The sequence below is a fragment of the Callorhinus ursinus genome, unplaced genomic scaffold (genome assembly GCF_003265705.2).
Source record: "Callorhinus ursinus isolate GAN/ISIS: 27379988/994484 unplaced genomic scaffold, GSC_fseal_2.0 scaffold6, whole genome shotgun sequence".
Classification (NCBI taxonomy): domain Eukaryota; kingdom Metazoa; phylum Chordata; class Mammalia; order Carnivora; family Otariidae; genus Callorhinus; species Callorhinus ursinus.
The window spans coordinates 57,421,691-57,437,411 of NW_027397068.1; the positions used below are offsets into that span (position 1 = coordinate 57,421,691).

At 34.3% G+C, this 15,721-nt stretch overlaps 1 protein-coding gene across 1 annotated transcript in view; it reads left to right on the plus strand.

Annotated features, from left to right (window-relative positions):
- The window catches only part of VTA1 (vesicle trafficking 1), a 62,180-nt gene that overhangs the window by 33,184 nt on the left and 13,275 nt on the right, over nucleotides 1-15,721 (plus strand). Inside the window, exon 5 of the mRNA XM_025866111.2 lies at nucleotides 5,923-6,031. Coding sequence (XP_025721896.1) covers nucleotides 5,923-6,031 — 109 coding nt within the window. The remainder of the gene's footprint in view (nucleotides 1-5,922; nucleotides 6,032-15,721) is intronic.

A 15,721-nucleotide genomic window follows, 5' to 3' on the forward strand; every position in this document is an offset into this window, starting at 1 on the left:
GCAGAAACCTGACACCACTTTAACCAAACGTTAACACAAACGTTAATCAAAAGTAACACAACCAAATACTTCAGTATTTGAGTCATCATGGTAAATAAATTTGTTGAATATGTACTTTTCAATCATTTCTCATTGTATTTTGTCCATTGTTCTGGGAGTTTAATAGAGCCCTTGTTTGTATACTATATTTGGGAGAATTGAGGGACTAAGAATATAAAAGTATTATCTTTGATGTTATCACCAAGTTGGAGATAATTCCTTTCTTTTGTATCATTAACTGCTTTGAAATGTTATGAAAACTATGGATTCTCTCCCGTGCATATATGTATTGCATTTTTCCATACAATTCAGGGGGTTTCACAGACACCCTCAACCCTAGCCACTGACCTTTCTTTGTAAGCCTAAGTCAAACTGTGTACTCAAGTGTAATATTCACACTTATTCATTAGCAAAACTGTTTTACTCCAGGTTTGTGTTTTCCAAGTGTGGTTCCAAGACAACCACCTTCAGAATCATTTGAGGTATTTGATTTTAAAAAAACATGGATTCCAGATCTACTATCCTTTCCTTCATCATCAAATACTTATTAAGTTCTACTATACATCAAGCATGGTTCTAAGCACAAGTAATGCAGCAATGAATAAAATCCCTGCCCTCATGGGAATCCCATTCCTCTGGTGGAGATAGTGAACAAATTAATAAATAAAATGTATAGTGTGTCAGATGGTAAGTGCCATGGCGAAACTCAAGGTAGGGATAGGAAGGTTCATTTCAGTAGGTGGTTGGGGATGGCTTCACTGAGAAGCAACATTTTAGCAATGTCTTGAAGAAGATAAGGGAATGAAATATAAAGATGTTCAGGAAGAGGCAAGACAAAGTGCAAACCTTTTGAGATTGTAAAGAGGGTCCGTCCAAATTTAAGAAGTATCAATGAAGATAGTGTAGTTGAATCAGGAGTGAGAGAGGAAATAGGAGGTGAGGGTGAGGAGGAGTTCAACCGGAACTGATGGGATTTAAGTGCTATTTTTAAAGCATTTCATAAATTATTAAAATAAAATAAAGTAGAATATTTCTTTCTAATGGTCAAGGATGGACGTAGGGAGAGAGAAGTAATACTGGCTGAGGCCAGAATTTGCAGTGGATGAGGTGGTGAGAAGTAGTTGGACTCTGAATATATTTTGAATGGAGAGCTGACAGACTTTAAAAATTTGTTGGTAAATTTTAAGAGAAATAGAGGACTAAAAATGACTCCAGTGGTTTGGGCTTGAACAATGGCAAGAATGGAGTTGCCATTTCCTGACGTGGAAGAACAAAATGAGTGGGAGAAGATCAGAAGTTGGTGTTGAACTTTGAATGCTTTGAACTATCAGGCATACAAGTAAAATGTTGAGGTAAATTGAAAGTTCACAAGAGAAAACTGAGCAGAAGATACGAATTTGGGAGTTGGCAGCATAAGGTGATATTTAAAACCATTACACTTGGGGCACCTGGGTGGCTCAGTTGTTAAGTGTCTGCCTTCTGCTTAGGTCATGATCCCAGGGTCCTGGGATCGAGCCCCACATCAGGCTCCCTGCTCAGCAGGAAGCCTGCTCCTCCCTCCCCTACTCCCCCTGCTTGTCTTCCCTCTCTCACTGTGTCTCTCTGTCAAATAAATAAATAAAATCTTTAAAAAAAAAATAAAATAAAACCATTACACTGGATAAGATTGCCCAGGTAAAGTGTTAGAAGGGGGAAGTCCAAGAACTGAAGCTGTGGCATGTTCCCCATCCTGTAGATAAAAAGAATCGGGAGCTCCCAGCAAGGCAGAGAAAACCAGAAGACCTTGATAACCAGGAAACCCAGTGAAAGGACATTGCAAGGAGGAGGAAGTGCTCAGCTTTTCATGCTGATAGTCAAGTAGGATGATCTCTAAGCTTTGGATTTTGCAAGAGAGTAGTAATCTGTAACCTTGACAAAAGCAATTGTAGTGGGATAAAAAACTTGACTAGGTGGGTTCAATACAGAAATCCAAGAGGAAGAATGGGAGCATTCTCTTTCATGGTGGCTTTTTGGCATTGTAATAGAAAATGATTTTCATCAGATTTTCCATGGTTTGGGCTAAGAATTTATTTTTTTTTATTATATCCTCATGTGATCCTTATATGTACCAGGTTTGAGAACCCCTGCTGTAGCCTGTGGTTGGCATTTGCTAACCATTCATTCTTCAGTGTAGCAAGTGCACATGATTTAAAAATTAAATGAAAATCCTTACCACTGCTGACTCTCATGGCCAAAATTTGCAGTTGTCAGTGACTCTCATCAATCCAGTTACAAAACAGGAACTTAGAGGCCAGGGACAAAAGTAAAAGTTCTTTTTGTAATTCCTGTTTCCCAGAAAGGATGTCTAATGAGCCAAAAGGAGTTAAAAGATCTCACAAATATTGACATCTTGAAATTTTCCTCTTCAAATATTCTTTGATATCTAGCATCCTTTATTTTAAAGAAAACAAAATTAAAAAAATTAATTTTGAGTTACAACTGCCAAAATCTTCTGTGAAGTAGTATAAGCTCCAGTTTGCAGGGGTGTCTTGAAATAATTGTGGAATAAAAAATAAATGGTTGTACTGATTTATCTGCTCTGGGGAAATTTTGTAAAATGTAATTACTAAAATGAAACCATCTCAGGTTAGAGTAACGTTTTTAAACTTCACATTCTAATGAAGGAACCCAGTGTGTTTTAAACATCTTTACACTGTTTTTTTACTATGAAATTAGGACTGAAGGAACCTCCTAAAGTTATCACAATACAGCTTAATCCAACTTAGTCTTTAGACAGTTAAATTATTTTGAGCAAAGAATAGTCTGTCCTATTTGTAAAGATCCCAAAAGAAGGCAAATTAAACTTTCCTAAGCAATTTATTCATTTTCTTTCAAAAGGGTCCTCTTTATATATACCAAGTTATAGCCTATGTTAGTATGCATTAAGTAGCTGACCTTTTAAATCCAGTTTTACCTTATTTCATATATTCCCATCTGAGTTGCAAATCGTGGTATGCTTATCAAGGTAGCCCTGAATTGAGTGGATCGCTTCACTGCAAAATAGTGTGACCTTGGGTAAGTCATTTACTTTTGTACTGCCATTTCCTCATATTTATAATAATGGGATTGCAGAATCCTAAGAGAAAAAGGTGAAGAAAATATCATAGATTTCAGGTAGTACAGATGCCGCATTTAGTGATGGAAATTATTGCCTCGCTTTCACTTTAGACTCCGAAGTTCAGACCTACCTTGTTCATCCTGTTATCCCCAGCACTTAGCATCTGTAACTGACTTGAATAAATGATTACTTCACTTGCTGGTAGTCAGGGGGGTTGATAAGAGAGTAAACATTTGAAAGTCAAGGAGACTTGTATCAGAAGAGGAAGCCATGTTAGATAGAAGACTAGCATGAGGAAAGATTGCAGGTGAGACAGAATCTCGCCTGGATTGAGGGGAGATAGTAGGAAGTAGAGCCGACTGAAACAATATCCACACTGTTAAACTGTATTTACATTGACAGTCTTTTAATGTCTCAGAGCCTTGGAGTAAAATGTGACCTGCCTAAATTTCAAGTTTATTGTGAGGACCGATTAAGAGAAAAATGTGTAGGTGCTTCAAAACCTATAGGGTACTATAAAGATGTTGGTCCACAGCTTTACTCTTGCCTTGGATTTTTCTTACTCATCCCAGCTAGTCCATAGTATGTATCTTCCACCAATGGCAAATTTACTTCTTCACCATCATTTCTAAACATTTACTTCTGCCTTTCTGCCTTTGCTTATTCTTTTACTTCTCCCCAGGATAGTCTTACTGCTACTTTCCATCCTACCCATCCTGTAAGACCAAGCTAAAAGTACATTTACTTTATCATTTGTCCATTATTATGGACGTATTAAAGAAACAAGTTCAATACTTTCTACCTACTAAATTTTTATGGTAATATTCCTTTGTATTTTAGTATTTTAGATCTATATCCATAACAAGATGATCAGCTCTCTAAGGGCAGAAGTCACTGTATTGGCTTATTTTACGTCTCCCATATTGCCTATCTGAAGGTCTTAACCATTAGCAGTTATTAAAGAAGCCCAAAAAATGTTGAGGTTATCTGTAGCTTAGGTTTTCCCAAAAATAGGGAAATTTTAAATCGCTGGAAATTTGAATTAATTCCCTTCATTAGTAAGTGACTTTCCTGGTATTTAATTATGTAGAAACATAATTCATATTTAAAATTATATATGAATCCATTGATTGAGCCCACCCATTTACAGTATCTGCTAGGACAGGGTGTGTAAATTTATTTGGAGATGAAACAGAGGATTAGTAGCCAAAGATAGGAGGGAAAGCAGGAGAACAAGAATGTCACAAAAACCTGTAATAGAGAATTTTTCAGAGTTTGGAATGGTTCGATGTTTTGTATGCTGATGAAAGGTTTGGTAGTATGATACTTACAAGTGTCTGTTGGATTTGCCAGTGTGGAGAGGGCTGTTGGTGACACTGAGCACATTCCTTAAGTGAACTAACAACTTAAAGTGACGTGGGCTCACTGCCATTTAAAAGGCATGGCACATTCAAATTCTCTGACCTTTTATGTGATGAAAATAAGAACCAAACAAAAGAAAGAACCTCTTTTCTCTCTAGAGTGAATTAGCTGGTGAGGAAGTGAAAATGTTAAATGTGGATGCTTCTTTTGAAAAGCTTCTTTGTGAAGAATAAATTATAATCATACCTGGAAGAAAATGGAAATCAATGTAGAAAAGTTGTTTTTAGTGGAATATAGAAGAGGATTGTTTGATAAGAAAAGGGAAATTAAATATACAAATTCAGTAATTTGGGGGTTACTTGTTTTAGGTTTCTATATACTTATATGTAGTAGTATCTAGATAATTTTGCATAAAATGCTCAACTAAGTGTGCTGTATGCTGTGTTTGTATTTATCTGTGACGTAGTAGTTCTTTGCAAAAGGCACATTACAGTTGTTTTCAACATAATGAAAAGTGTCTTAAACTCCAATGTGCATACAGATCACCTAGGGATCTTGTTATAGTGCAGATTCTGAGTTATGAGGTCTGGAATGTGTTTCAAGATTATGCATTTCTAATGAGCTGCCAGTTGATACCAGTACCACTGGTCCACGAGTGTCATAAAGGTCAATTGAAATATAAAGTAAAAATTACCCATCCAAAATTCTAACAGATACTACTTTTTTTTATATTTTTAAGGCAAATTTTTGTCTTAATTTTTATTGTGTGTAGCATAAATTTTAAGGCAGAAAAGAAAAGGCAACTAGCAGGTTCTTTACTGATATTTTCAGTTCTTACAACAACCCCATGAGGTATTATTTTCCCCTTTTTGGAATTGAGGTAACTGAGATTCAGAGCTAGTAAGTAGCATGCTGTGGGTTAAAAGGTCAGGTTTGCTTAGCTGTCTGTCTAGTGTGTGTTTGTTTTAACCCCTGCATCATCTTAGTTTTCCTTTTGTTTTCACAAATGTGTTTTCATAGATTTGTACAGATCAGTTTTTTCCTCTTTGGTGGAAATAGTTCAGTCTACTGTTATTATCTTTTATATTTGATTTTAGAATTCCATTTAGCCTAGTTCTCCCAGGTGCATAAGATTTACAAGTTTTACTGAAGGACACTCCCATATTTCCATTGCAGACCTTTTCTGAAATACAGAATCATAAGAGAGGACTAGGCATGTGTTTTCGGGAAGATAGCTTTCTGTGGTCTGTTGAACCCTAGACAGTTGGTAGAATCCAGTGGTAGGGTGGGGAGGTTGCCAGATTGTTTCAGAGATATAACATGCAAAATTGGGTTTTATCTCAGAAATACCACATAGGTTATCATAAATACATATTTTTACTTCTTACTGAAATTTAATATTGATATAAAAATATTCCTTCTAGAATGTGAAACACAGGAAGTATGCAAGGTGGAAGGCAACATATATCCATAATTGTTTAAAGAATGGAGAGACTCCTCAAGCAGGGCCTGTTGGAATTGAAGAAGATAATGGTATGTATTTATTTATTTAAGTAAAATGATTTAGTAGAATCATAATTGTTCAGAATATTATCTAAGGTTTTGGGAAGAAACTGTACATTTTCATTTGTCCTGTCAGGTCCAAAATCCATAAAAATTGTGTAAAATAAATTTAGGGACAGTGAGAGAATAAAGCCAAACTGCTCTAATATCTCTTTGTCAACAAGATGGCCTGGCCATCTCCTACCTATAATCAGATTCTTACCTAGAACAGGTAATCCATTTATAATTTATAAAATATTTCCAAACCACAAAGAACACTGTTATTTTTTACATACCTATTTGAGGTGAGTTTTTTTGTCAGAGGAGTAGGTAGTACATTCACATGGTTCAAAATTTATAGAGGATATAAAAATATGAAATGAATTTCTCATTTCTACCACATCCCTCATTGGCCAGATTCTGCCAAAACCCAAATAAGTAAATACTGTTTATTTTTTTTAGTTTTTTGTGCCCCTTTACAAATGATTTTTTTTATGAATTTACAAATAAGTAGGAATACACATCCTCCTTTTTTTAATAGAGTTGGTAATAATAGACACTTCTGCACCTGAGTTTTGTTTTGTTTTGACTTAATAAATGCATGAAAGTTTCACCATTACATAATTAGTAGTTTTATAAAATTAAATCATGAAAAAATAAGGGTCTGATTTCACTTCACCTTTCAGGTAATGTGTAATTGAAAAAAAAAGGGAAAGACATTTTTCACTTTTTATTGATTAGACATACAGGAAATTGACTGTTAGGAGAACAATCACTGTACTGTGAATTAAAATTCTAGGTGATCCTTGCATTTTGTTATACAGATTTTAGGCATCTATGAAAATGATCATTGAATGCACGAGCTGGTGAACTTTTTCTTAAATGGTCAGTAAATATTTTAGGCTTCTAGGTCATAAGGTCTTTGTGGCAACGTCTCAACTGCTCTTGTAGTGCAAAAGTAGCCACAGGCAATATGTAATCAAATGAGCATGTCTCTGTTCCAATAAAACTTTACTTACAAAACAGGCAGCCAACCTTTTGGCCAGAGTTGGCTGACACCAGCCTAGTCCATCTCCTTAGATGTTATTATAGCGAATTCTATTAAAAGATTGCCTAATATTGAACCAGCTTTACATTGTGTAATAAACCTCACTTGGCTCTGCTTTTTCTTTTCTGTTTTATTATATTGATGGATTCAGTTCACTGCTACTGTATCATTTAGGATTTTTGCATTGACATAAGTAAGATTGGTCTACAGTTTTACTTTTTGGTGTCAGTATTCTGTTTATGTCATAAGTGTAATCTGAAGATTTCTAGTTTTTTTTATGCTTTGGAATCGCTTTAGAATTTCCTTTCCTTTAAATGTTTTCTAGAATTTTTTTCATGAAACCGGCTGGTCCAGGTTCTGGGATGGCTTGTTGGCACTACTCTTCTAGGGGAATTAATCCTCTTAATTTTTTTTTTTTATTTTCTCAATGCCCAGTGAATGAATGTGCATTGATGAAATGAATATTTTAGTTCTTGTAGGCACTTTTAGTGATTTCTGCATATATGTGCTGTCCTCGCAGTTTTTTGGATGACAATTATATTGCAGTTCTGCATAGTGGTATATTTATATGTACATATTGTATATGTATCCATAACAAAATATAACAGCTATGTTGAGTATTTCCATATATCAGTTTAGAACGAATGGGTAGCAAATAAGCACATGAAAAGATGCTGAAATCTTTAGTCATTAGGGAAAAACAAATTAGATCATACCTACTAGAATCTAGGGCTAAAATTGAACAAACTGATAGTTCCAAGTGCTGACGAGAATGCCAGGTAGCCGGAACTCTCATACATTACTCATTGGAAAAGAAAAGGAAAACAGTTTGGCAGTTTTGTATAAAATTAAAAATACACTTGACACAATATCTAGCAGCCCCACTTCTAGGTATTCTTTTACCCAAGAGAAATGCAAACATATGTCCATACAAAGGCCTGTATATAACTGTTACAGCAGTTTTATTTGTAATTGCCAAAAACTAGAAATAATTCAGATGCCATAATCTGTTGATATTTGCAACAATATGATATGGACTAATTTCAAAAGCATTTTGGTAAGTGAAAGAAGCCAAACGCAGAAGGCTACATATACACTATATGATTGTATTTATATAACTTTCTAGAGAAGGCAGTGCTCTAGGGACACAAATCAGGTAAGTGAGTACCTGGGGTGAGGGAGAGATTTACTACAAAGGAACATGGGAAAGGTTTGGGGATTACCAGAAGTAGTGGTTATACATTATATAAGCTTTATGTCAAAACTGTATACGCAAGAGGTCTGAATTTTACTGTATGTAAATTATACCTCAATAAACCTGCCTTTAAAAGAGCAAAGGAGAGGGGAGGAGAGAACAAGTGGGGAAGACAAGAAAACCTTTTTGTTCTATTTATTTATTATGCAGAGGACTACTTAGAATGTTATAATGCCGTTTGGTGAAAAAGTTAACACTGCAGTTTTATATATGAATACTCTGTAAATTATTTTGCAGGTTATCTTCTAGAGATGCAAGCTTTCATACAGCAATTCAAGTTAACTTTTTGCTATCTATTCCTGAAGCACAATTCATATGTCCTTATCTAATGTTTTAATAGTCTTTTTCACATAGAATTCTTCTTACAGTCATTTTCTGTAATAAATACCTTGCATTCATATAGTGCCTCAAAGCTTACAAATCATTTTCACTTATGTCATACCCATAGAAATCCCTTGGGAATAGCTTATGTTATTACTCTTGTACACAGGAAGAAGTTGAGGTTCCACATGGGTTAGGGCCTGCCAAAGGACATAGAATCACAAAGGAGAACTAGAACTTGAGTCCTGGCCCTCTTACTCTGAGTCCTATGTGTATTTGGTTTTTTTTGTTTGTTTTGTTATACCCAGTGCCTGTGTTTTTTACATACTTCCTTTCCTACTTTAATACTGACCATTATCAGGAATGTTTTATGTCTGTCCTACTGTTAACAAGTGTCCACAAGAAAATACCCAAGATCCTCAGGCTACCAAGCAAGAGTCACCACAATGTGGCATCAACCTACTTTACCAGTTTTATTTTCTGTCCTGTCTTGTATTTTCTTGAGCGGGTCAGGCTGCCATAACAAAACACCATGGACTGGGGTGGCATTTATTTTCTCAGGGGTCTAGAGGCTGGGAAAGTCCTATATCAAAGTGGAGCAGGGTTCAGTTGCTGGTGAGTGCCCACTTCCTGGCTTTCAGACATCAGCCTTCTCTTTGTTCTCATATGATGGAGAGAGAGATCTTTCCTTCTTCTTCTAAGGCCATGGTTCTATTAGAATAGGACTCCACTCTTATGACTTATTTAACCTTAGTTACCTGAAGAACCTGTCTCAAATATAGTCACATTGGTGATTAGGGCTTGAGCATATGAATTTGGGGGGTGGGGGACACAGTTTATTTCATAGCATCTATATATTATAGTCATAGATGTTAAGAGCCAGAAAGTACCTTTGTCTCTTTCTTTAATTATAAAACCATTTCTGCCTCCTAAATTGCTCATCTTTTTTTACCTATCTGAATGCTGCCAGTCTGTAATGTTTTCTCCTTCATATGAATTTCTGCAGAGCTATTTTATGTATGTATATAAAGTCTTATAAAATGTATGGCACTTAATAAAGTATCTTCATAATTTATGTTAATATTTATTATTTATGGAGCACTTGGTATTATTTGGCATTGTGTTAAATATTTTGCATGTATTAGCTAATTTAGTTCTCATAGCTTCTGAAGATAGCTGGGCATTTTCTGTTCAAGCTCTAATAACTAGTTAATGAAACTCAAGATTTGAACCCAAATCTTCTAATTCTAAAGTCTGTGCTTTTATTCTACATTTAAGCAGATGCATTTTTTTCCTTCAACCAGTTTGATATTCGATATTAATACATATTTGTCTCCCCATTGAGTTTTATAAGAAAATTTCTCAGCCAGTTAACATAACTATTAATTTCACATTCTCTTGAGAACATAGTACCAATATTATGAGGAACATTTTTGTGCTTTAGACATGATGTAGAGCCTAAATTTGGAATGAACTCCCACTTTCCAGGACATGTCCTTGTTCTTGCATTTTTTAAAATGTAATTGTTTTCCATTCATTTTTAAAGAAACTTACTTTTTTAATGTCATTTTATCAGCATTAGCTGGATACCGGGGATGAATAAAAGACATGATCCTTTACTTACAAGAGCTTACATCCTCATGGGGTACAATAGTTTTAATAAGCAGTTATGATACATGGTAGTAAGAGATTGTGCCTGAGCTGAGTCTCAAAAGAGAAGTTGAATTAAGTCAGGTAAACAAAAAGGAAGGATGCCACAACTTTAAAAACAACAAAACAAAAACTTCAAAAGCAGCAAGGAGGCAGATTGAGAACTGGCTAAAACTGTAAGATCAGTGTGTAGGGGGGTGATTTTTGAGAGTGAATTGGAAAAAGATAATTCTGCAGATTGTGAAATGAATTCAGGGGCTATTAGTGACCTAAATTATAAATAACAAAAGCCTGGGTGAGATACCCGCCATGGGGATAAAGGGAAGGAAATGTAATCAGTAGAACATAGAACACAGAACACTTTATTGAGGGAGGAAGTGGAAGATGATCCCTAAGTTTCCAGCCTTTCAAAGAAATGACTAATACAAGATGAGCAGGTTTGGTGGGAAAAATTAAGAAAAGATACTGAGATGCTCATGTGATTACTACTTGGAGAACTCCTAACTGGCAATTAGATACTCTTCCAAAGATTGCAGGAGAAAATTCTGGGCTAAAAGTAGAACTTTGGAGTTGTCAACCTAAAAGCAAGAGATGAAGCCAAAGTAAAATGTTTCTTCACCCAGGGAGGATGGTTAGTTTAAGAACTAAGGCCAAAGATGGAACCTTTTTTCACATTTAGTAATTACATTAAATTGGAAACTGAAGCAGAACCACTTTTATTACCTGATTATATTTAAGGTACCTTTTACACACTCATATTCGTAGTAAATATAATCATGTTGTATTTATCATTACATTCAAACATCTGATTTGAAAGATACTTTATTTCTTGTATATGGTTATACATATATTCAGTATACCATGAAAATATATTTTTTGTTTTAAACATATTTTACTTTTCAGTAGCATTTTAGATGTGTCATTTTAGGTACATTGATATGCCTAATAATCTGTGTGTGTTTTTTTTTTCTAGATATTCTTTCAGTATCAGTGACTTCATTTTGATTATTATCATGATCTCTTTTGTTGTGAAATGGTTGTTTTAGACTCTTCATAATACTAACTTGGTAGATTAGATATATGTAATTTTTGTTGTTTTCCAAAAATTAGCTTTAAGTAGAGCTTGTAATTTCTATTCATTATTTTTATTCAGTTTTTATAGAGCCTCTAGGTAGTAGAAAATTGGGAGTTAAAGAATACCAATAATCTTTTAAAATAAAAAGAGTATTTTCACTGTATGCTTTTTCAAAATAAGTTAAAATCCTAACCTGGTAACTTAAGTGTTAATGTCAATATCTAACAATATCTGCTCAGAAGTGGTTTATGGCTCTAAGAAGATAGTCTTAAATCTGAATATGTAAGAGAAAAATCTTCTTTAAAACCTTGATTTTTCTTTTCTCAGTATACCATTATATTCTCTTATGTTCTTAAATTAACTCTAGGGGTAAAAGGTATTATGTTTAACAAAAGTCTAATTCTCTTATTCTGGAATTGAATTTCTAGTAAAACCATTAAAAAACAATAGATATTACACCTTAGAGTAAAAAAAAAGAGAAAGATACTTCTGAAAATACTGCTATGTGGAATTAAGTCATACTGTCAGAAAGTACATAAAGAAACCATATGATTAGTTAAAAAAAAAAAAAATGTTCCAGGAAAAAAAATAAGGCTCAACTGAAGGGAATTCTGTTAACTTTCAAACTCTAGGTTTCATGTCCGTTTCAATTCAGTATCTGCAAAATGGTATTATTTTTAAGTGGTTGTAATTAACCTGTATTCAATAAAAACTGAAGAAGGTAATTTCTTATATTTCTACTAATTTAAAATTTCCCTCTTTAGGGAAACCCTAAGATACAGTTAACTTTAACATTTTTTAGTCTCAATAAATATTTGCTGCTAATTAAGACCTGTAGTTGGAGAACATAGGAGATATAAGTCAATACATTGTTCATCTAAAATGTAATCTTAAAATGCCCTAATCTAGTGTTAATGTCATAACTTTTAACAGTATCTCCTCAGAAATGGGTTATGGCTCTACAAAAGGATATTATTTTACATATATACATTTTTTGAAGTATTTGAAAATGAATTGGAGTTATGCTCTTTTGCTTCTAAGTACTTCATTCAAATTTGATACAGTTGATTCAGTAATCTCCTTTGTGGCTTTTTGTCCCTCGTCCAAGATACAGTCCAGGATCAACCACTGCATCTTAACTTTTATGTCTCCTTAGTTCCTTTCATGTGGGATGGTTCTTCAGTCTTTCTAGGTGTTTCTTGGCCCAGTGTTTTTGAAGAATACAGACTAGTTATAGACTGTCCCTCAATTTGGGTTTTTCCTGATGTTGCCTCATAATTAGATTACAGTTATGCATGTTTAGCAGAAATACGCCAGACTGAGAGTGTGTCCCCTACCTTGCACTGGAAGTGTCTAATATTGGTGAAATATTGGTGATATTAACTGCCGCTCAGATAATGTGGTATGCTCTGAGTTATTGCACTTTAAAATGATTTTCCTTTTATTAATAAGTTATTGTGGAATAAGTCCCTTTGAGACCATGTAAATACCCTATTTTTAATGAAACATTACCCCATTATCTTTAGCATCTACAGATACAAATTAAAGTTTACTGTTTGCTTAGTAGTGTAATTCAGTGGCTCAGTGACTTTGACAACACACGCTCTAAATAAAGAACATTTCCATTATTCCCCAAAATTGCTTCATACTCTTTCCCAGCCCATTCCCACCTTCAGAAACAACTGATTTAGTTGTTTGTTTAATCAAAAATTAGTTTTGTCTGATTTAGAACATTGTGTAAATGGAGTCCCACGATGTTGTTATGCACCTAGCTTCTTTCAGCACCATATCTGTGAGATTCATCTGTGTCTTGTGTCTTGTGAACCAGTAGTCCACTCTTTTTTACTGCTGAGTAGTATTTCATAGTATGGATACCATATTCATTTATCAGGTCATCTGCTAATGAACATTATGGCTGTTTCTAGTTTGAGGTTATGATGAAGTAAGCTTCTTGACATTTAAATACATACGGTTTTTAGACATACATATGGGAACAGGTGGATGTGTTTCATTGCTGTGGGTCAGTAGCTAGAATAGAATTGTTGGGTTATATATAAAACTCCCAAAGCATTTTCTAAAGTCCTTGTACCATTTATAGTTTCATCAGCCATGTATTAGAGTTTCTGTCTCTCTCTATCCTTGCTAGCACTTGGTAATTGTATTTTTAAATTTAGCCATTCTGGGTGCTTTCGGCTCCGGTCATGATCCCAGGGTCCTGGGATCGAGTCCCACATGGGGCTCCCTGCTCAGCGGGGAGCCTGCTTCTCCCTCTGCCTCTCTCTCTCTCTCTCTCTGTCTCTTATGAATAAGTAAATAAAATCTTTAAAAAAAAATTTTAGCCATTCTGATCCTTATGTAGTGGTTCTTCATTTGTGGTTTAATTAGCCTTTTTTCCCCAATGGCTAAGCGATATTGATCTCTCTTATATGTGTTTACTGGCTTTTCATATATCTTTATTTGTGGAGTGTCTGTTTAAATCTTTTGCCCATTCTTTGTTGTGGTAAATTATACATAATAAAATTTACCATTTTAATCATTTAAATGTACGGCTCAGTGGCATTAAGCAAATTTGTATTATTCAGCCTGTCACCACCATCTATCTCCAGAACATTTTTCGTCTTCTCAGATTGAAACTGTACCCATTAAACTGTAAGTTCCCCTTACCCTATCCATTCCTAGCTCCTGGTCACCACTGTTCTGTTTTCTGTCTTTGTGAATTTGACTACTCTTAGGTACCTCATATACGTGGAATCATACAGTATCTGTCCTTTTGTGACTGGCTTATTTCATTTATTGTAATGTCTTCAAGGTTCATCCATGTTACAGGATATTTTAGAATTTCATTCCAAAGGCTGAATAATATTCCATTGTATGCTCCTACAACATTGTATTTCTTCATCCATTGATGAACATTTTGGTTGTTTCTACCTTTTGGTTGTTGTGAATACTACTGTGGACATTAATATACCTGCCCATTTTTCATGGGTTGTCTCTTGTTTTATTATTGAATTATTTATAAATTATGAATAGAAGTCCTTTGTCAGTTACCTGTTTTATAAATATTTACTCCCGGTCTGTTGTTTCCCTACTTGTTTTTGTAACTGTCTTTTAATTACCAAAAATTGTTAATCCTGGTGAAGTATAATTTATAATTTTAAAATTTTTAGGGCTACTTCTTATGTCCTATGAAATCTTTGTCTACCTCTACCTTAAAAATTCTTTTATATTTTTAATCCTGAAGATTTATCATTTAAGCTGTTACTTTTAGGTTTGTGAAAGACCTTAAATCTTTTCATGCATATAGTGTGAGGTAGGCTAGATTCAGGATTCTTTCCCCCATAAGGATAGCCTATTATTCCAGCACCATTTGTTATGCATTTTCCTTTCCTTGTTGAATTTCTTTGGTTCCTCTGTCAAAAATTCAATTAACCATGTAAGTGTGATCTGGATTCTGTTCAATTACATTGGTCTATTTTTCTGGTCTGTGCCAACAGCACACTGCCTTCCACCTTTTTACAGTAAACCTTGAGTCAGATGGCATAAGTTCTCCAACTCTTCTCTTTTTTCTCAAGATGTTCTTAGTTATTCTATGGCCTTTGAGTTTCACCATAAATTTGGAAGTAAGTTTTTCAGTTTCTATGAAAATAAAAAAACAGCTGGCTGGAATTAGGATTGATATTGCATTGAATTGATAGATAAATTTAGGGAGAATTGATACCTTAACAAAACTGAGTCTTTCATTACATGAATATAGTGTATCTTTCCATTTATTAAGCCTTCATTAATGTCTATTGGCAATATTTTGTATTTTTCAGAGTAGAGATTTTGTGTCTTTTTCGTTAAGTTTATTTCCGAGTATTTGGTTTTTTCATTCCCTTATTTACTTCTAGTATATGAAATACAATTGATTTTTGTATAATGATGTTGTATTGCACAACCTTGCTAAATTTACCTATTCTGGTGGTTGCCTTATAGATTCCTTGGGAGTTTCTGTGTAGATAATCCTGTTATCTGCAAAGAGAAGCAGTTTTGCTTCTTTCTTTCCAATCGTTATATCTATATTTTCTTTTTCTTGTCTGTTGCACCCGCAATATTCCTTGAAATGAATTCTGTTGTGTCTGTTACTGGATTTAGCTACTTCACCTTTTGTCTGCTTGGTATTTACATAGTTTATCTAGTTCATCCTTTTACTATAAATATATCTGAGTCTTAAAGCATATAGGTGTTTTTTGGTTTGGGTTTTGTTCAATTGTTTGTTTAGTCTGTCAACATCAGCCTTCAAAATTGTGTTTGGTCCACTTAATTTAATGTAATTATTGCTATAGCTAGATT